The sequence below is a fragment of the Sminthopsis crassicaudata genome, chromosome 2, assembly GCF_048593235.1.
Source record: "Sminthopsis crassicaudata isolate SCR6 chromosome 2, ASM4859323v1, whole genome shotgun sequence".
NCBI lineage: Eukaryota > Metazoa > Chordata > Mammalia > Dasyuromorphia > Dasyuridae > Sminthopsis > Sminthopsis crassicaudata.
Window position 1 is genome coordinate 402,600,208 of NC_133618.1, and position 22,146 is coordinate 402,622,353.

The window sequence follows — 22,146 nt, forward strand, 5'->3', positions numbered from 1 at the left end:
ATTTTAGCAAAACTAAATTTAGTCTGATAGTAAGGAAAAAAAGAGAAATGCATTTTTTTCATCTTTTTTGGTATAACTCTTGGTCATTATAATTACACAGCATTGTTATGAGCTTTTCTTTTTTCTATTTGTATTGTAGTAATCATCAGATGTATTGTTTTATTGATTATAATTACTTCAAGTGCCTTCCCATGCTTCTCTGTGCTTCATATTAATCATTTCTAATAGCCTATTAATATTCCACTGCATTCCTATACTACAATTAATTATATGATTGACAGACATCAACTTTGATTCCAGTTCTTTTGATTCCAAAAAAGGCAGTAATATATATAGATACTATAGGATGATTTTCTTGTCATAAGACAAGAACAATATTTTTTTCTAAAATCTATAGAGTAAGTTGCTTTTTGCATGGATAGTGCCCATATTGGAAAGTATTCAAAAAGAAGCTGAATGATCACCTGTCAAAGATACTGACTTCTGCATGGGAAGGGAAATTAGACCAGAGGAATCCTAAGGCTCCAAATCTGAGATTCTGTGAAACATTAATAGGACAATAGAGACAAGGACCAAGAAGGAAAGGAGGAAACCAAGTCTTAGAGATCTCCTCACTCCAATTAGATTTATGTTTCCTTTTTTTTTTTTTTTTTTTTTTTTTCCAGAGAGCAGATGTGGCTGTGGCCCCCTTGACTATCACCTTAGTCCGGGAGGAAGTCATCGACTTTTCTAAACCTTTCATGAGTTTGGGTATCTCCATCATGATCAAGAAACCCCAGAAGTCCAAGCCAGGGGTTTTCTCCTTCCTGGATCCCCTGGCCTATGAGATTTGGATGTGTATCGTGTTTGCTTACATTGGTGTGAGCGTTGTGCTCTTTCTGGTCAGTCGCTTCAGCCCCTATGAGTGGCACAGTGAAGAATTTGAGGAAGGACGTGACCCAGCAACCAGTGACCAATCCAATGAGTTTGGAATCTTCAACAGCCTTTGGTTTTCTTTGGGAGCCTTCATGCAGCAAGGCTGTGACATTTCACCCAGGTTGGTAATCTTCTCCATTCTTTTACTCACCTTTCTTGCTAATCCCTTGGTGAAGGATCTGGGGATGATTTCCTCTCATTCAGTGTTCCAGATTGGATTTTGTTTTTATTTTGCTTTGTCTTACAATGTAAATTTCTCAAATGAAACTTTCATTCAATTCCAAGTTAGATAGGAGGATAGCATAATTTTTATATTAGTCCCATTGCTAAGCCACTTCTCTCTGAGAGTCTCAAAGAATGCAAATAGAATATTATGTTCACATCAGCTAAATATAACAAAGAAGGCAAAGCTGTCAATAAATCTATATTTTACAATCTAAATTTTCATATACCAAAACTGCTTAAAAGATGGGGAAAAGACATAATATAACTTTACGGTCTTTACCTTTTTTGATCTTCCTATGAGGCAGAAAGCATGAGAGAGTTGGGGATATTAGACTTGGTTTTTTGTTGTCATTTTTTTGTTGGTTTTGGTTTGGAGTTTTTTGCTTGTTTGTTTTTGTTTTGTTTGGTTAAAGATTTGATAATAAAGATCCACCCTGAGGAAGTGGTTTCCTCAAAATCACTCAGAAAATTAATATCAGATCTAAGATTGGATTCCACTTCTTTTCCCTGACTCCCAGGAGTGTAAATAAGCCTGGGTTCAACTCCCAGATGATCCAATAACTAATTGTATGACCTTGACTAATTTTTTTTCTTTTTATAAACCTCATTTATTTAATAATAATAACTAGCATTTATGTGGTGCTTTAATATTTACAGAATATTTACATACTATTTATTTTGATCCTTATAATAATCCAGTGCAGAAGATGTTACTATTATCTCTATTTTACAGATAAGGAAACTGAATCTGGGATAAATTTGCTCAGGTCACACAGCTTGTCAGTGTCTAAGGCAGGATTCAAACTTAGATCTTCCTGACTCAAAACCAGGCTTTCTGTCTACTGCGGGATAAAGCTGCCTTTTAAATTAGGGGATTAGCCTAGACACCTTAGACTATATGATCTTTTAAGAGCCCTTCCAATCTAACATTCCTTGTCCTAAGGCTTTATGGTATTAGGAAAAGAGAATTGGTTTTGAAGTCAATGAACCTTTTCAAATCCTAGATCTGTTGATCAATGACAGTGTGACTTTGGGGAAGTCATTAAAAATTCTAGACATTAGTATCTTCATGAGTAAAATAATTGGACGTTGAATTTGTTAATTTAGGCACTGTGTCTGTGGCCTCAAGGTAGAATAGTAAACCTGGATCTAGGAGGACCAGGATTCAGTCCTTTGTACCCCTCAGTTCGCTCTTCTGACTTCAGTTCCTCATTTATAGAATAAGTGATTGGTATAGATGGCCTCCCAGGTTCCTTTCAACTCTAGATTTATATCCTTTGGTCTTTCTGGCTCTTTAATTATGATCCTGGGAGGCAATAATTCTATGGTATCAGTCTCCTTCCAGGTCTAATATTCTTTATTCTATGTTAAAAGATAGCTTGCAGATTTACCATTTTCTTATTATACAACCATTGTAGGTAAACTCTCAAGAAGGTTTTCATAAAAAAAAAAAAAAAAATCTGAACTTCACTCTGTCTATAAACATTAAACAAACATTAACAGTGCTAATGCCCACTCTCTCATATTCATTTTTTCAAGGTGCCAGAAAAAAAAAAGAGGAAAAAGCCATAACTTTTTGAATCTTGCCTATTCTAATTTTGAAGAATCTCTCCCTCAATTAAACTGTTGAAGCTTTGAACTTTTCAGAGAAAGCAATTTGACTTTTCCCTTGCTGCTGGCCAGAACTGCTGACTGAAACAGGGAGAACAATGCTTTCAAATTCATATTCAGGAATGCTTTTATCCTTCTCCACCACACTTATTTTAATACCTTTAGGAGCTTCTGAAAGTTCAACCCTCTCCCCCTTTGTAAGAGTCTGTGAAGTGACTTAATACAATATTTCAGGTTTTGGGTTCAATCCATGTTGCTGAGGATTAAACTTCAAGCATAAATAAGCATTTAGTTGGAAAATCTGGTGGGACTGTCTGAGCCAATTGTATATTATCTGTGCTAGAGGGACCCTATCAAGTTGAGGGCAGACTGAAGCAAAATTATTATCACAAAATTTAGAGCTAACTTAGCTCTCTCCCTCAAGGCAGGTAAAGTATTTATATCCCCATTTTAAAGATGATATGGCTGAGGGCCATAAAGATTAAATAAATTGCTTAATATCACTCTAGAAGTGTTTGAGAAGTCAGAATCCAGCTTCACTTACCTCTCTTTTTAATGATTTTTCCCTACTTTCCCACACTGCCTCTTTACAAACATCATCTACTTGGTTCCTGTAAGTGTTCATTTGCAAGCTGATATAGGTAGATAAATAATTAGATGAAAAGGAAGGAAGAAAGAAAGGAAGGAAGGAAGGAAGGAAGAAAGGAAGGAAGGAAGGAAGGAAGGAAGGAAGGAAGGAAGGAAGGAAGGAAGGAAGGAAGGAAGGAAGGAAGGAAGGAAGGAAGGAAGGAAGGAAGGAAGGAAGGAAGGAAGGAAGGAAGACTTCAAAAAGGTTATAAAGTAAGATAAATATATGAGGGTGTGATATAATATGGCTGAGAAACTATATAGATATAACTTAAGATGGGAATTTTATCAAGGGAAATTGGCTTATAGAAATGACTATTATTCTTAGTGTCTCTTTCCCAGATTACCTTAAACCTTTGCCACCCTTTTAATCAATCCCTGTAGGTCCAGAGCCACCTAGACCTAATGAATGATGTAAAACAAGGTAGAAAGCAAGCTATATCTACTATAGGATCAAATTTTCACCACTTCTAACTAGTGATATTCTTTCTGTCTCTTCAGTCTTTTGAACTTATTCTGACATTATCCTGATAAATAGACATATGTGGTCCTCTGAATCTGTATGTTTCTAAGATACAAAAACATTTATAATTTCAAGTCTCTTATACTTATCCCTAGGTTCCTATCTCTGGGCATCAACTTTCCAATCACAATCATAAACAAAAATGCTCTCTCTTTCTCTCTCTGTCTCTATCTCACTGTCTCTGCCTCTGTTTCTCTTTGTGCCTATGTCTTTCTCTATGTATCTCTCTCTGTCTCTCTGTATCTCTCTCTGTCTCTCTGTCTCTCTGTCTCTCTCTCTCTCTTTTTCTCTCTCTCTCTCTGTCTCTCTGTCTCTCTGTCTCTCCTCTCTCTGTATCTCTCTCTCTCTCTCTCTCTCTCTCTCTCTCTCTCTCTCTCTCTCTCTCTCTCTCTCTCTCCCCTCCTTATTTTTATTTTTTAATGTTTTCCACAGTACACTGCCTGTAGCTTCATATTTTCTATGGAAGATTTGTGTGAATGCAAAGGTCAGTTAGCCATTAGTTATAAGAACAGGGGTTACTCATTAGCCAGTTTGTTCCCATGATGAATCACTAACTTGTCTTAACAAGTGCACTGGTTCAAAGAGATGGGATATCCACTTTCTGGTGTTCCAGAAGAGCCACCAACTTCTGAACCCAGGATTTCATCTCTCTGGGAGTAATTAACTTTAACAGGTAAAAATAAATCCTCTACATTTCAGCATATTTCTTGAATGAACAAAGAAAGTTCTGCAGGTTGAAATAATGATTTCTCCTTGTTCTTTGACTACTCCCCTATGGTCAATAAAAGTCTAAAACTGCCCTGAGTTATATTTACTCCCAAAAGCATATGGCAGTGGCCTTGAGAGCACAAGGAGGAGGCAAAAGTGAGCTAAAAACTGTCTTTATATCTCATAGGAAATAAAACTTCAAATGGATTGAAGAACCAGAATAACAAGTTACAATTTCTTTATTCTTACAAAACATTTTACATCCTTTACCTATTTGATCTTCACAATAGCCCTGTGAGTCAAGAAGTACAGGTGTGACTACATATTCTACAGATAATAAAATGTAGGTTCATTTTTTTCCAAGGGAAAATGACTCCCTCAAGGTCATTCAGCAAGTCATTGTCCGAGTCAGAACATTGTCCCTTTTGTCTTGACTGGCTCAGACCAGAATTCTTTCCATTAATCCTTGTAGCCTCCATTCTTTAGCTTACCATAAAATCATCAAGAGACTCTCTAACTCACTGTACATCAATTTTATTGGCCATGAGATATCATATGCACACTGTATGGATCCACAATTAACTGAGTGTTAAGTCCCACAATTCAGGCCCTCCTGGTGGGATACTCAAGGAGTTGACAATTGCAGCTGCTGCTTGCTGATTTATTTCCTGAATGACATGCAGAAGTGGCTAGTCTATGTTGAAAATGGACACTCATTCCTTTCACTGGAATTTTGGAGGGACATTTATCTGATTTTATCTTCTTTTTAAATTTACTGGTCTCTACATTGGCACCTGTTATCCTAATTGGCAGTCTTCTCTTTTGGCTGCTGTGCATACACCACTATGGAAGTAAATGGGAACTAGTCAGATGATGAATCGAAAACATTTCTGAATTTATACTCTGTTCTGTTAGCTGCTGGAAATCAGAAGAGGGAGAAGTATTAAAACATGTCTCTATATCAAGAGTTTATGGAATTTTAAACTCTGCCTCACCTCCCTCATTCCTACTCTCAAGGTTTAAATAGAAAAAAAAATTTGAACCAGAGATCTTGGATCTTAAGCCTAGCCATGGTAATTATTAGGTATGTGGTATTAGTCAAACCATTTCATCCCTCTAGGTCTCACTTTACTCATCTGTAAAAAAAAAATGAATGAGTTTGATTACATGATTTCTAAGATCTCTTCAAGTTATAAGTTCTATATTTTGGAGGCAGCTAAGTAGTGCAATGAATAGACCACTAGACCTGGATAAAGTGTAAGTGCTTCACATACTTAGGGTGTGAGCCTGTACAAGTCACTTAAATTCTGCCTCAGCTTCTTCTTTGGTCAAATGAAGATAATAAGAGCACCTACCTCATATGGTTGTGATGATCAAATGCGGTAATATTTTATAGCATTTAACATAGTGCCTGGAACATAGTAGGTGCTAAATAAGTATATTTTGTCTTCCCTTTCTTTCCCTTTCCTCCATTTCTCCTGCTCAGAAACTTCTAATGGTTCTCTGTTGTCTTTGACATAAAGTAATCATCCTGGTATTTAAAGTCTTCTATGACAGATGTCCACCCTACATTTCCAACTTTATCTCCACTTTCCTCTATATGTATTCTACCTTTCAGCCAAATCAGAGTATTCTCTGTTTCCTCAAAATGCCCCAAATCTTCTACTTACATTCGTTCCTTTGCTCAAAATTGTCTTTCCACCCAATGCCCTCTTTGTCTTCTCCACTCATTGCCAAACTCTTGAGATTTCAATTCCTACTCATCCTTCAAGGCATAAACTCAAGTACTACCTCCTCCAGGAAGCCCTCCCTAATCACTTCCAAGCCAGAAATAACCACTCCTGAATTTGAGTGACCTATTTATATCTCATTAATGTACTAGCTACATTCTATGCTAACTCCAGATGTTCCATGAAGAGTGTATTCCCCATCTCTCAGTGCTTAGCACATGAACATATTAGAAACTCTGGATATGTGTGTATATGCATGTATGTTTATAGGAAGACTTCCTACAGAAGAGGAAGGCTTTGGATTTACCCTGAAGAAGGATAGAATCTTACTAGGCAATGAGGAATAGAGAAGGTATTACAGGGAGAATTCTAGCCTATGGAAAGACACAGAAACAGTAAAGCACAAACCTATGGAAAACTGGATTTCATTGATGTATCACAAACTTATATCACGCTCCTGACAAGGTGATGTCCAAAAGATCACCCAAGGATGATAATCTGTTGATTACATTGCTGACCAGTGAATATTGTCCCAAATTTATGCTAGAGGACAAGGTTTGGGGGAGGGAAAGACCTATACTAATGGTAGCATAAGGTAAGATAGAAGAACTGAATATAATGTTAGGCAAATCACTTCCTTTTTCTGAAGTACAGTTTCCTCTTCTGTAAAATGTGGAGATTAAACCAAAGGACCTACAAGACTCTTCCTAGTTCTGATACTCTTTATTCTAGGATCCTTTCCAACTTTGACATTTTATATTCCAAGTCCTTTTCTACTTTTGATATTCTATTTTCTATTATTCCTTTTACCACTGAAAATTTATGATTTGTAATCCCTTCTGCTTATGATAGCCCATGGTTCTCTATTTTACAGACCCTCTCTGTTATATTTGATACCTCTGACTATAACTCCTGCCTTCCTAGAACCTTAGAATCAGCTAGAACTCTGTACTTTGCTAAATTCCTAGTCATGACACCTCCTGCCTACTTATTTCCCAACTTATCCCACATTGCTACATAATATAACTAAAGAATACCCTGTACCAGTAGGTCCGGTAGGTTGTCAGATGTTGGAGATTCTGATTAGCACCTTCATAGTTACTTTGGGAAGTTATTACTGAGTTACATTTCTTTAAAAAGGTGGGGGGATATTTTTCAGGAAATTGAGCATATTGAGAGCCTAGCAAGTATCTGAATGAATGCAGTATTTTGAAATTTAAACAGATGGTTTCATAACTATGACCATTATCTGTGTAAAACTATGGGCAAGTCATTCTCTATGGAACTCAGTTTACTGTTCCATAAACATTAAGAATTAGAGTGAAGCATCATTGAATGGCTGTTGTCCTTTGTTCTTAGAGAAGACCAAGTTGATATCATTATCCTGAGGATTGTTACATAGAGAAAAGAAAGCTACCTTTAGCATCAGGAAGAGGATTCAAGTTCTACTCTTGTCACTACTTTAATGCTGAGTGTACTGTGACCCTAACTCCTTGAAGAGAAATCAAAGTTTGTGCATTTCTTAGCTGTAAAACTGTTCTTATGACAATAGCTAAATACACAGCTTTTAGCATCTGATAGAATATAAGCAACCTTGCATTCCATACTTATCCCAGGAGGAACATGAAATTAGATAAAAGTAGTACACGATATTGATGCATTCATGTTTCACCTCAGAAAACCTTTCTTATGGTGCAAATTCCAAATGAGTAGGAGAGGTCACTTTTGTATTGTTTTATGAGCACATGCTCTTTTTCATTTATGGCAAATGTCACCACATTTCTAAATTGTTTGCTCAGAGAAGGCTGCATAGCAAAATCATCAGAGTTAGCAGCTTTAAGACACAATACATTTGTGGACCTGAATTGGGATTTACAGCAAGTAAAAAAAATAGAATTGGAAGGAAAAACATTTCCATTTCTTTTACATAACTTCAAGCAAGATACAGAGTTGGAATAGAATGGAAGTTTCAAATAGCACTAGACTAGGAAGTAGGAAACCAGGGTTCTTGTCATTCTTCTGAATAGAACTGTACAAGACACTTCATTTCTCTGGACCAAAGTTTCAATCTTTATTAACTAAACAGGTTGCATATAATCTATAGGACACTTTCCATTTTAAAACAGCTATGGCTTTTACTCTCTAATTTTTTCCCTTCAGTGGTCTTTTCTGGATATAATATTGTATTTTCTAATTTTTTTCTGAGGCATTTGGGATTAAGTGACTTCCCAGGTTCACACAGCTAAGAAGTGTTAAATATCTGAGTTCAGATTTGAACTCAGGTCCTCCTGATTTCAGGGCTGGTGCTCTATCCATTGTGATACCTAGCTGCCCCTGTTTTCTATATTCTAAGGTTGCTTCTAGCTCTGAAATTCTAAGATTTGATGTATTCCTAAAATGAATAGGAGAAAGGAATTTTCAAATGATGATGGCTTTTCTGGTCTAAAACAGAGAAAATTTAGAACCAAGATATGTGATTTCATATGAGCCTATGCCCTCTGTGTTTTATGTTCATTGCATAAAAGCTCTTCTGTAAAGTCTTTCTCTGCCTCACAGTGGTATAGTAATTATCTTGAATTCCTGAAGACCCTGTTAGCAGACTCTAGTCTCTAGTGGGTCCTATCAACCTGGAAAGATTTTATTATGAGCTTAGTGATTCACTGTGTGTCTGACACATCAAGACCATCCTAGTTAACTAGTTAAGGGATATTTGTATCTATAGGATAGATGAATTAAGGAATTAAAAGCTTTTGATTAATCATTTAATATGTTCCCAAACAATGTAAAGTACTGGTGACACTAATAAAAAGCAAGTCATTTCCTACTTGAAGCAACTTACATTCTGATGGGGAAGACAACATATCTTAGGAAAGGAGTTATGGTTCTGGGATGAGTCAAAAATGGTGAGTACTGAATAATGTGACAGTCAATGAGATGGTCTTATTAGAATCAATGATGGTGCTGCTTTGATTGTAATTCTCAGAAAAAGAACTAGGATTGGGATAAGGTTGACATATGTTAGGGTATTGTAAAAATGACCAGGGTGAAGATAAAAGCTATGTTTTCTCCAAGGGAGTATCAAGTCAAGTAGATATGCTCCCCCCAGGCACAATCTCTGGAGTGTCAGTTGGGTGAGTGGAAAATATCCAAGATGAAGATATATGATCTCAAGTAGTTAATTGTAATCTTCAAGAGAAGAATTATTTTGTCCATAATAATTCATGAAATCATCTACTTGGACATAGAATGGGTTTTGAGAGAGTAACCAAATTTACAAAATCATAAGTCTTTAGCAGTATTGAAGTATATAAGCTCAAGGTTATGGTTCACAAAGATCATATTCCTCATAGGCATAGAAGGATACATTTGAGCAATATAAGGAATTTCTTTAAATCACCAAAACTGGAATGTGCAGATCCTTAGAGAAGGTGGCAGAGGTTATAGGGTGAAAAAACCCCACTTCTTTTGAAATTAACCCACAAGGAGAAAACCTTTATTTTTGAACAAAAGACCAGGCCAAAGGAAATAAATAACAATTTCCCAAAAATCCCCCAAAATGCCATTTGTTGACCTCTAAATATGATGAAGATTTCAGGTTATATCCACAGATTGTCAGAAAAATTGAAAAATGAAAACTGTCAGCTTCAACGACAGGCAGTTAGATGCCAGTTGAAGTCTTACTATGGAGTGAATGTCTTGATAAAGAGGTAGTTACTTAGTAGTGAATAACACAACTCAAAATTTAGAATCACAGATTAATGGAGCTGGAAACATATTAGAACACAGAATATTAAGAATCAGAAAGAACCCTAGAATATAGGCCATAGATGACTAACTGTCAAAAGATGCTATAATGTAGAAAATTAAAACTTTTATATTTAAGTCTGTTAAATCACATAATATTAGATATAGAAAGAATCTCAATAGTATTATAAAATAATTTTTCATCAGTTAGAATTTGGTTCAGTTCCTAAGGCCCTTTATAATTCTTTGCCCCTAGAGACCATCTGGATCCATTAATTTCATTTTACAAAAATAGAAATTTGTGACTTAGAGAAATTTGTGAGTGGTTTAACCAAAGTAATACAGTGAGAAGGACAGAAGTAGTATGAGAACAAAAGTCTTCTGATCCTGAGTCTAGGCCTATTTCCATTACATTTCCCTCATATATCCCTAAGACTTTGAACTGGAATTTTCTTTAAACATTTATAAGTGAGAAGAGGCAGATCAACATTCCTATATTGCTGATTTGGTACTAATTTCCTTGGAATTCTCATTTTCCCTAGGCTCCCTTCTCTGGAAATGTCTCTATTGAGTCAGTATTGAGAAGTAAAATAATATTTTTTAAATGCATTAACAATAATATTCCCTGCAAAGTTTAGTTTTTTTTTTCATCTTTTGAATGTCCTGTTCTTTATTTCAAGTATCATGAAATATTCAGGATTTGAGAAGAATAAAGAGCACTCTCTATTTCTCACAGCAAAATAAATACACAAACACCAAAGCTAATGAAAAAAGAGCCATGCTAGCAACAACTGAAAAATTCTGTTGTTTAATGAAGTCACTCTCTTGTTATCACATCTAGCTTGTGTGATAAATCATATGTACCCGATGTACATACAAATATAAAGAAAAGAATGTAAAAAAGTTTGCACAAAAATATGGAAATGTGGCCTCTGCACATGAATCCAAGAAGGCAGAACTCACATGAAACATTGAGAAGATGACAAACTTTGAAACGTTATGCTGTTAGTGGTAAATGATATTAAAAGTGGTATAGCATATAGATTATAAAAAATGTCATACTTAAGCAATATTTTTAAATAAAGATGATGGAGATGGTGAAAACAATGAATATAATAGGTAGTTTGAGGTAGTGGATAGCATTCTAGCCTTAAAGTCAGAATGATCTCACTTCAAATCATGCTTCTGATACATACTTGTTCATGACCCTGGACAAATCACTTAATCTCTCAGTACCTGAAGTAACTATATAAGATTATAAGTTCCAGAATAGTTGCTTATATTCCTTGGCAGAAAAAAATCTGCTAACCTAGAATGCCCTACACTCTAGTGAATTCGCAGGTCCAGAGCAAATCATGATAAAGAGGATGACAGCTTTTGTTTCCATAGTAATTTTCAATGTAGATTTTGTATTTGATGAAGGAGTCAATAAGAAACCATTTTAAACTTGCACAAAGAAATAATATGATGAAAATGGTATTTTAGGAATATTGGTCTGGAATCATTACACCAGAAAAGGTAGAACCTAGATGTTGGGATTACTAGGTGAGAACTGAGGTTGTCTTGATGGTGACAAGGTGAGAATTCAGGTTTTCTGGACAATTACAAGTGATAGCAATGTCATTGGAGAAATATAGCTGTAGCAAGCTGTCGTCTCCAGAAGCTGCTGGATCGCTCTCTGGGAAGAGATCTGCTGTGTCTTCTACTCAAATCTCTCCGACAGTTTCTTCTTCCTGTAGAGAACCGTTGTCTCCAGGCAGTTGGTGTTAACTCTTGTCCTTAGAAGTGACTTCCCTTCCTGCAGAGAGCCCCGTCAGGCCTGATGTAATGCAGAGAGTCTTCCTCTTGAATCCTGGCTCTGAATCTCCTCCAACTCTTATCCTTCTTCAGGCCGATCTGCTCTCTGCGCCCAGTGCTGTCTCTTTTTATCCTCCCAGAGAATGGGCGTGGGATAATGCAAGGGCTTCTGGGAAGAACCACCCCAGCCAATGAGCTTGCCCCCTCTATCAAGTCAACCTGAGTTCTCACCTTGTAATTGTCCAGAAAACCTGAATTCTCACCTTGTCACCATCAAGACAACCTCAGTTCTCACCTAGTAATCCCAACACCTAGAATCTAGCATATTATATGGTAATAGAGTTGTGAAGTGATAAGGGTCTTATTTAAAAGGTAGTGAACATGGGATTGGAAATAAAATTATCTCTAATAATATCCCAATGTCAGGAATAGTTCATAAGAATTACAAAATTTAGCTCAGGAATGAATCTGCAAAATAATTTAAACATCACTGATTTCATTTTATAGAACTGAGGCCCAGAGATGGGAAATATAAAAGCTGCTCAGGATTTGACCCTATGCCAATGTCTATAAAATATTTATTCTTTGCACTATACCACATTGCCTTCTTAAATCAGACCAAATTCAGTCTTGTAGTCATTTTGATCTTCATAGTAATCATTCAGGAGCAGAGAAACCACAGTATCAGGTAGTACAGATTCTGTGAATTCAAGATAGTGACTTGAATAATTATGAGATTAGCTTTGAGCCAAAATCAAAAAGGTGATTTTAAGTTAGCTCGAGTTAGAACTATTCAAAGTACCAAGGGACTCTGAGGCAGAGTCAGAACCTTGGTCAGAGTAACCAAAATACAAGGTCTAAAATTTGTTTCAGTACCATGGAGAGCTATAAGAAAACTGCCCCAAATTTTAAAGTCTGCTATAACTAATGCTTATAAATGAAGAAGTTCCACCTGTATTTGGCCAAGATTTTCTGATTCCTTTATCAGAATGACAAAAGTGGGAGGAGATTGTTGATCCTTACAGAACCCAGGTAGAGCAAATGGAATGGAAACTCTGACTCATAATTATGGCCTCAGGCAAGATCCTTAGCATGTGGCAATTTCTCCAGAACCTGGGCAAAGCCCAGAACTAGAAGATTTCATACTGATAGTACAGGTCAATTTAACTGAATATTTTCTTTTTTTTAAGCTCAGGGGATGGAAATAGTTTGCATGCTAGCTTTGTCATTAACTTATAAACTTCAATTCACTTGATATCTCTCTCTCTAAAATGAGGTTGTCCTATTAATGTACCAAAGGATGAATTAGACCAAAGAATCAGACATCTTCAGCTGGAAATCCTCTTAGAAGTCATATAGTTGAGTCCCTCTCACTTTAGAAATAAGTGGCCCCCAGCACGATGAAGTGATTTGTCCAAGGTTCCACAAGTTTCAAATGACAGAAGCAGTGAGATAAGATTTGTAAAGCACTTTGATTTAGTGCCCTTGCCTACTGATTCCAAAGCTAATATTCTTTCCCTTGTGGATGACCATTTGATTTCTAAGATACCTTCCTTAGCTGACATTTTGTCTTTTGAGGTTCCTTTTAGCTCTGCATTACAGTTTTACCCAAATTGTTTTAGATAATGTATTTATCTTCATAGAATATTATAGAATGGTTTTTATGTAAATACTATTCCTTTGATTTGTTTTAGTACTCAGTTGTTTAGGAGCACATTGCCATTTTGCCATTCTGTGTTTATGTACCTTCCAAGTTTTAAATTTTCTGCTGAGTCTATGATAGTTACCTTATTTCCTGATGCTTTTCATATTCACTAGTTATTGTCTAAGATAGGCAGTAACCTTTAAGATATACCAAAAAGAACCAAAAGAAAGTAGATCTGGAGTTAGCTGGCTTGTGATCTCTGAGGTACTATTATCTTCATCCAGATGGAGAAGGGTGGGATTGAGGAATCCAAATATCTTCTGGGAGTGTGCCAGTTTTGATCTTGGTTATTTGCCCAACACCAGTTCAAATTATCTGTTCTCATATCTAAAATATTAAAGTAGACGTCTGAATGAGTGGAAATAGCATTGGATCTGTAATCCAAAGGACTTCTGTTCAAATTCCAGGTGTACCACTACCAAGTTTTATGGCCTTAGGCATTTGATTTTTCTTCCCTGAGCTTCACTTCTTTCATCTGTAAAACAAATGTAATAATAATAATTTACATGCAGGTGTGTATATGATTATATGTGTACATATATACATAGACACAGTACTTTAAAGTTTTCAAAGAGTTCCAATTGGGATACTAATAATAGTATTACCTCACAACAATATTGTGAGGATCAAATGACATAATAGATTTGAAAGGTTTTAGAACAAGAAAGCAGTATAAAAATAATAAGCTATTGTTGTTGAAGTTATTGTTATCATTAGTATCACAATATTCTGTCACATAATTTTTTACCCACTGGTATTGATAAATGGTAACTCCACAATCCTGAAAGATGCTGAATTTACTTCTTACATTATCCAAAAAGGGGAAAATAATACAGCAAGAAATGTTTTATTCTGGATTCTGCTATCAGCTATTTGTGTGATTTTAGACAAGTCACCTAAACTCTTTATCTTAGTGTTCTCTTCTGACCAATAGCAGAAGTAATCTCCTAGCTGCTTTCTAGGATTTCTGTTAGGGCATAAAATGAGATCATAGAAATGAAATTACATTTAAAAAGTGAAAATTCCATTCATCTGAAAAGTGATAGTATTGATATTGAATAAAAATAGCAGTGTAAAGATTATTGAATGTAAGGTCAAAAAATTGTGGGCTCAAGTGCTGGCTCTGATATTAATATGGACAATGTATCTCATTTCTCTGAGCCAATTTCTCATTTGTAAAATAGGAAATTTAAAATTTGTTCTCCTTGCCTCATAAAGTGTTGTACAAACTTTAAGGTGTTATATAAGCATGAGATTTCATTGCTATTGTTACTAACAATGACATGAATCATCAGAGAGAGCCAATTACATTAGATAGATTGTACAGGAAGCAATATGGCCCAGTGGAAAGAGTTTAGAGTTGAAATGAGAAGACCTGATTTCGTAACTCATTCAATGTGTGCTCTTAGGAAGAAGATTCCTTCCTTTCTCTGGATGGTCTGTTTTCTCTTGTATAAAATAGGGATGATTATCCCAGCCCAACTTTATTATGAATATCAAATGAAATCATGGACGTTAAAAAAGGCTTTACAAAGAGTCAAAGTATATAAACAGCAAACATTGGATATTAATGTAAAGTGATTATTAATATAATTCCTTACTCTGTTTTAACAGAAAAAAATGATGGTTTAAAAGGAGAACAATAATAATAATAACAATCCTTTTAGCATGTACAGCACTTTTTAAAAGACTCTTTCATTCATGATCTCATTTGAACCTCATGACAATTGTTTTTTTGAGTCAGGGCAATACATCTTGTCAGTACCCATATACCTTGTGCGAGAAATGATTTATCCATAGGCATAGTAAAGAATACTAATTTCATTTATTTTATTACCTGGAACTCATGAGAAGGGAACTATGGTGTTGCAGTAAAAAGCTAATTGGGATACCTTGGGAAGAGCAAAGAGATTTACAAAATCTTACACCTACTATAGTATTCCATAGCTTCCAGCTAGAGAGCTAAAGGAAAAAAGGGCAAGTGTAAAGTAAAAAATGCAAAGACCAACATCTATTTTTCACTGTGTAAAAACAACTCATTTGTGAATAATCATAATCATGACAACTTACTTTTTCTTATTACACAGCTCTATTGTATAATAATAAGTAATATAATATATAATAATAAATATATAATTATATATATATTATAATAAAATATATAATAATAAATAATATTGTAAAGATATTATACATATGTTATTTATTATTACGATAGTATACATATAATATTATATAATATTTGTACAGATATTATCTCACTAAATCCTCACAAAAATCCTGGGAAATCAGTATCTGAAGTGGGATTTGAACTCAGGTCTTCCTCACTCCAGTCTAGTGTTCTATCTTCTGAGGTACCTAAAGGCTGCCTCATATAAAAGCAGATGATTATTGTTATGCAATAGAGCTATAAAAGAAAAGTAGGTTCTCATTATTATGTTATCCAAATTATATTATCTCTTTAACCAAAATTGGAAAGGGATAATTCAAGAAGTGATAGGTTCCCTTTCACTGAAGATCTTCAGACTAAAGTTAGATGACTAGTTCTAGGTCGCAATATAAAGAAGATTGTTGGGAGGGATAAAGTTCTTTCAATGTTGAGATTCTGTAATGGTTATGATTCTAGCAACAACCTTATGAGCAGGTGTTTGGTTAGTCTCAGTTTAATAAGTTATCTGAGGGATAAAAGAGTTATATCACTTGATTCAAAGTCATACAGTAAAGAGCCAAAACTCCAAAACAGGGCTATCTCTATATCCAAGTTTGCTCCCCTGTTTCATTGTTAAATGATTTAAAGGAGGCCATAAGATAATAAAAAGAATAAGGAATTAACCTGAAGTATCAGGTTTAGATATAAGTTCTGGAAACTATTACTTTATGGCCTTAAAATAGTCACTCCCTTCTGTAGGTATGAGTTTCTTCATCCTAACAATAAGATTACTCTAGTTCCTGCCAACTTTGATCCTGATGAGATTCTAGTGGCAGTCAAAGAATTGTGGGAATCCCCTTTTAGTTGGCGCAGGTCCTTCATGAAAGAATTCAAAAACCTGAAGAATTTTAAGTGGCAAAATGGAAGTAAATTGTTAGATGAGAAGTCAGCTTTGCTAGAAAAACTGACTTCTTCAGTGACAAAATCCTATTAGGGAAATGGAGACTGGCACTGAGAAGGGAATGTCTTCACAGCGGGCAGGGTCCTGTGCTATGCCAAAGAGGCAAAGCAAACTACTTTTGACATTCTACAAAGAAGTGAGTTTAGAAATAATATCCTTTATAGAAAACCTGAGGCTCAGGTTTCAGGTTGAAAAGAAAGCCAAAGTCCCCAGGCCTAGATCTCTAATTGAATGAAAATCACTTTTTGAAGCCTTTTGGAATTTGGAATTTCCTAAAAAGGGTCTGCATCAATGGGGTGATTTGCCTTAGAAAAGCCCAGCCAAGAGGATATGTTCTCATAGACTCTCTGGAGTCTGGAGAGTCAGGAATCAAAGAGGACAGAATTTTAGAGTTTTAATTTTATAGATCAAAAGGAAACACAGTTTCTCATGCACACACATCAGTCCTATGAATTTGACATTGTAATCTGAACATCTGTCTCAGAAAGACCGAAGTTCAGATACTTGCTAGTTGTGTGACTCTGAGCTTATCATTTACTCACTGTCTGCCCCAATATCTTCATTTTTAAAATGAAGATAACAATAGCACAGCCTTCCCAGGATTATTGTAAGGATTAAGTGAGATAATAGTTATAAAATGCATAGCCCAGAGCCTGACACATAGTAAGTACTATATAAATATTAGCTATTATTACTAATATCATTACTGTTTATCAAGCACCTACTAGGTGCCAGGAACTGCTCTAAGTACTGAGAATATAAAGGAAGAGAAAAATCTCTTGACTTCAAGATGATCACAGTCTAATAAATTATAAGAGGAAGGAATGGGGGGAAAACACTGGCCTAGATTTCAGAGTTTACTGCAATACTTGTTTGTCAGTCTCTAGGACTCAATTTTCTTATATGTAAAATGGAGAAGAGTGTTTGGGAAAGCATCTAATATTATTATTATTATTTACTGTGTAAGTGTATTATAATAGAGGAATATGAGCAATGGCTATAGTTTCTCTTTTCCTTTAATGTGAAAATGTATATGCAGAGCATTTTTCTCTAATTCCATGACCAGAGAAAGGCAATGGGAAGTAGTAGGTAAACTGTAAAATTTAATTAAAATCCACAAAAATTTAAGTCAAACCAGGAAGCCACAGAAATGAAGGCCCTTTTCATTTAAATTTCCCTGATTGTGATTCTTATTTCATATTAATCAAGGAAAGAGTGTATAGTCTTTAACTTTGGATATGATCTCTTAGTGTATAAAGGTGACTGTATCCAGAATCTGTTTTAATGACTTGCCCTTGTATTCAAAGAATGTGCCAATGCTATAGTATTGACTTGCAGTCTGTTCTTGGATATTGGCTTTGATGCCTGGAAACACAGTTCCCCAGAGGGATATCACCTTGGAGTTCTCTTAATTCCCCAGTCCCTCAGTAGTGACGATGATTACTTTAAGAACATAATGGCCCCTCTAATCCTACATCAATCAACTTTCCTTCCCATCTAGTATCCCAGCAGTATTTGCATAAAATATTCAGCTGAGTCTACCAGCTAAGAATATACACTAACCAGCTTTGAACTGAACTAGATAGGGAGTCTCACCATAATCCAGGCTGGTAGAAGCTTCTGATGTTTTCTTTAGGGGAGAATAAAATTTTCCATTAGAAGGCATAGAGAATCGTGTCAGAGTGTCGGAGATTATAGAAATTTGAAATTCCTAGTTCAACCTCTTATTTTATAGATGAAGAAACTGAGGTGGAAAGAGGGAAAAGTAGCTTGCATGAGTTCATATGGCCATTTCTTGGCAGATGTGAGACCTCTTACTTCTGGTAAAGTTTTCTCTCTGTATGAAATCACAGCAGGTGTCTTTTATATTTTGATTGTTTAGATCACAGAATATTAAATCCTTCATTAATACTTAACTTTGGCATGGAGGAGGAAAAGCTAGCTTCTTAAAAACTTATGCCAGCAGAGCCCAATTTCTGTCAGATCCTCCCAAGTAGGAAAGGCTATCTCTAGCAATGTCTGTGATGTGACGAAAGATCAGTCTGTCTAAATTCAGGGAGAGTTAGTATATGAGAATTATCCTCAGATGATGGGTTGGGTTTATTTCAGCCATAGGACTTAATGGATATTGTCTATAAAAAAGTTATAACCTCTGTTATTAAATAGTGTGCACACACCAGTGAAATCACAGTTTTTTTTCTTCTTTTTAGGGCAAGGAAATACATAAAATGTCCCTTTATTGTCACATTTTAAGTAATGGTGGTATGGCAAGAAACAACTCACAGCAACCTCTTCAGGGAGGAAGCTTGACATGAAGGAAGCTTGACATATTTCTTTATCTCCTCAACCTAGACTCTTTACCAGCTCCCTATACAATAAGCCTGAGTTATTCTTTATCACACTCTCCTTAATTATGCTCATTTTCTTCTTTCTTCTCTAGCCTCCTACTTCAATAGAGGATCTTCCGTCATATTTTACTTAGAAATATAAAGGAAATCTAACATAATATTCCTCTTCATCTCTCTCTTCTGCAATTTGGAACCCTTTTAATCATTCCATTCTCTCTCTTCCTTGCTTCAGTCTTATATCCATGATCCATCACTTCTAAGAGCTTATCACCAGTTATTTCTTCTCCTTCACCTTATTCACTGGTTCCTGTTTGCGGTCTGGTCTAGCTCCTCTTGTCAGGATAAGCAAAAGTCCTTGCCCCACGTGTGGACGCCAATTGTTGCGAGCTGTCGTCTCCAGAAGCTGCTGGATCGCTCTCTGGAAGAGATCTGCTGTGTCTACTCAAATCTCTCAGACAGATTCTTCTTCCTGTAACGAACCGTTGTCTCCAGGCAGTTGCTGTTAACTCTTGTCCAAAGAAGTGACTTCCCTTCCTGCAGAGAGCCCCGTCAAGCCTGATGCATTCAGAGTCTTCTTTCTATCTCTGGGAGTCCTCTCTTTTATTCTCCCAGAGAATGGGCGTGGGATAATGCAAGGGCTTCTGGGAAGAACCACCTCAGCCAATGAGCCTGCTCCTTCCATCAAGTCAACCTGAGTTCTCACCTTGTAATTGTCCAACCTGAATTCTCACCTCGTCACTATCCAGACAACCCGAGTTCTCACTTAGTAATCCTAACACCTGTTCATATATATATATATATATATATATATATATATATATATATATATGTATATGTATATGTATGCATGCTTCTCTGTGTTCCTCATGTCAATCAGAGAGAAGGAAAAAGATATTTTAGTAGATTTTTATCGATATATTTTATTTTCACTTCACCTAGATTTTCCCCTTCAAAAAGCCAATTATAAGAAAGATTTTCTTAAAAGAAAAATAGAAAATAAAAAATTAGTAAAACCAATCAATACATAAAAAGTGATATTATGTATAATGTTACATACATAAACACTGCAAAAAAAGTGAGGAGATGTCATCTCAAAATCTCTTCTTTACATACAAGTAGTTCTTTATAATTTTCAGGATTCCTTTTGAACTATTTTGTGGTAGCTTTCTTTCCATTTATATTATTGTAGTTGTATATATTGTTTTCCTGGCTTTGCTTACTTTATTTTGCATCAATTCATGTCAGTCTTCCCATATTTCTCTATCTTTATCATGTTTCTTATTTCTTATAGCAAGAGATATATTTGGAAACAGAAGTGATGTAAAAAGAAAAACCATCAGTATTCTTTTAACCTTCTCTTGATGCCATTATCTGAAGTTTTTATCTTATATTTCACCTCCATTTCACAGCCAAACTCCTAGAAGAAGTCATTTATTCTTGTCTTCATTTTTTCACTTCTGACTCACTTCTCAAGTCCCTTGGATTTTGGCTTCCAAGCCCACTACTTAACTGAAACAGCTCTCTATAGGGCTATAAATGCTCTCTTAACCAACAAATCAAAAATCTTGCCTCAGTTCTAATTTTACTTGATCTCTGTTTTGCTTTTGGCACTGTACCTTCCCTCATCCTGTTTATTCTCTCCTCCCCTCAGTTTTTCTGACACAATCGCTATCTTGAGACTTGACCATTCCTATTCTATCTCCTTTACTAGATTACTATCTTAACTGTAAACTAAGTATAGAAATCCACCAATATACTGTCCTGGCTCCCTTATTTTTTTCTCTGTATTTTCTCCTTGATGATCTCATCAATTTCCATTGGTTCAATTATCATCTTTATACATATGTCTTCCAGATTTTTATATCTATTCATAATCCTTCTCCTGAACTCTAGTCCTTCATTGTCAAGTTCCTAGTTTATATCACTATCCAGACATACCCAAATGAACCTAAAATTCAAGATAGACAAAATAGAATTACTTGTATTTTTTCTAGAGGTTATTTCTCAATTAGCAAACATTTTCCACTTCACCCCCCAGCTTTTATAACAAATATGAAATCAAATAATCAATTTCCACATTGGTCATATCCAAGAATATATTTCTCTTTTTACATATTTACATATTTAATGAGTTGCATCTTTGTCAGGAAGTGGCTAGTGTTCTTCATTTGGTACTCTGGAATTGTGATTGATCACTGCATTGATCAGAAGCTCTTATTATATTTAACAAAAAAAAAAGTAATGATTCTTTAGACTTTCCTATTTCTTCTGAGGACACCATACTTCTAGCGACCAAGTTTACAACCTGAATCATGCTTAACTTTTTCTTCTCTTTCATTTCCCCATATCTAAGCAGAGGTAAAATTTTCTTAATTCCACCTCACTGCAGTACCGATATCCATCCTCTTAGTTTAAACCTTCATCAACTTTTCATAGCCTCCTGACTGATTTCCCTATATCTAGACTTTACCCTCACCAATCCATCTTTCACAAAGCTAAGAAATTAATATTCCTTAAACACAGCTTTTGCTCTCCTCTCTCTTTCTCTTTCTCTCTCTCTCTCTCTCTCTCTCTCTCTCTCTCTCTCTCTCTCTCTCTCTCTCTCTCTCTCTCTCTCTCTCTCTCTCTCTCTCTCCCTGGTTCTGTCTCTCTTACTTTCTTGCTCTCTCTCTCACTCTTGCTCTCTCTCTTTTACTTTCTCTCTTTCAGACACCCATATATTACACACAGACATGCAAACATGTATACACATACATGCCCATCACACCACTCAAAAATCTTTAGGAACATCTAATTGCCTCTAGAATAAAATAAAAAATTATCAGTTTGACATTTAAAATCATAACAATATGGTTTTCATTTATTTTTCATGTTTTATTTCATTTTACTCCTCTTCATACACTCTACCATCCTATCCTATGCCTTCCATTGCCATGAGTTGTTTCTCATATACATCATTTCCTGCTTCTATAATTTCCACAGTTTATCCTTATGTCCTTCCCTCCACTTGTTAGAATTTCTAGCTTTCTTTGAGGTTCACATCCCCTATTGAAAGGCTTTTAAAATCTCCCATAATAACTACCAAGTTGTATATGTGCATGTA

General features: G+C 35.5%; 1 protein-coding gene across 4 annotated transcripts in view; it reads left to right on the forward strand.

Moving 5' to 3' along the window:
• Positions 1–22,146, forward strand: part of GRIA1 (glutamate ionotropic receptor AMPA type subunit 1) — a 335,673-nt gene that overhangs the window by 218,685 nt on the left and 94,842 nt on the right. For all 4 annotated transcript variants that reach the window (XM_074291865.1, XM_074291862.1, XM_074291864.1 and 1 more), the window contains exon 11: positions 666–1,036. In XM_074291865.1, coding sequence (XP_074147966.1) covers positions 666–1,036 — 371 coding nt within the window. The remainder of the gene's footprint in view (positions 1–665; positions 1,037–22,146) is intronic.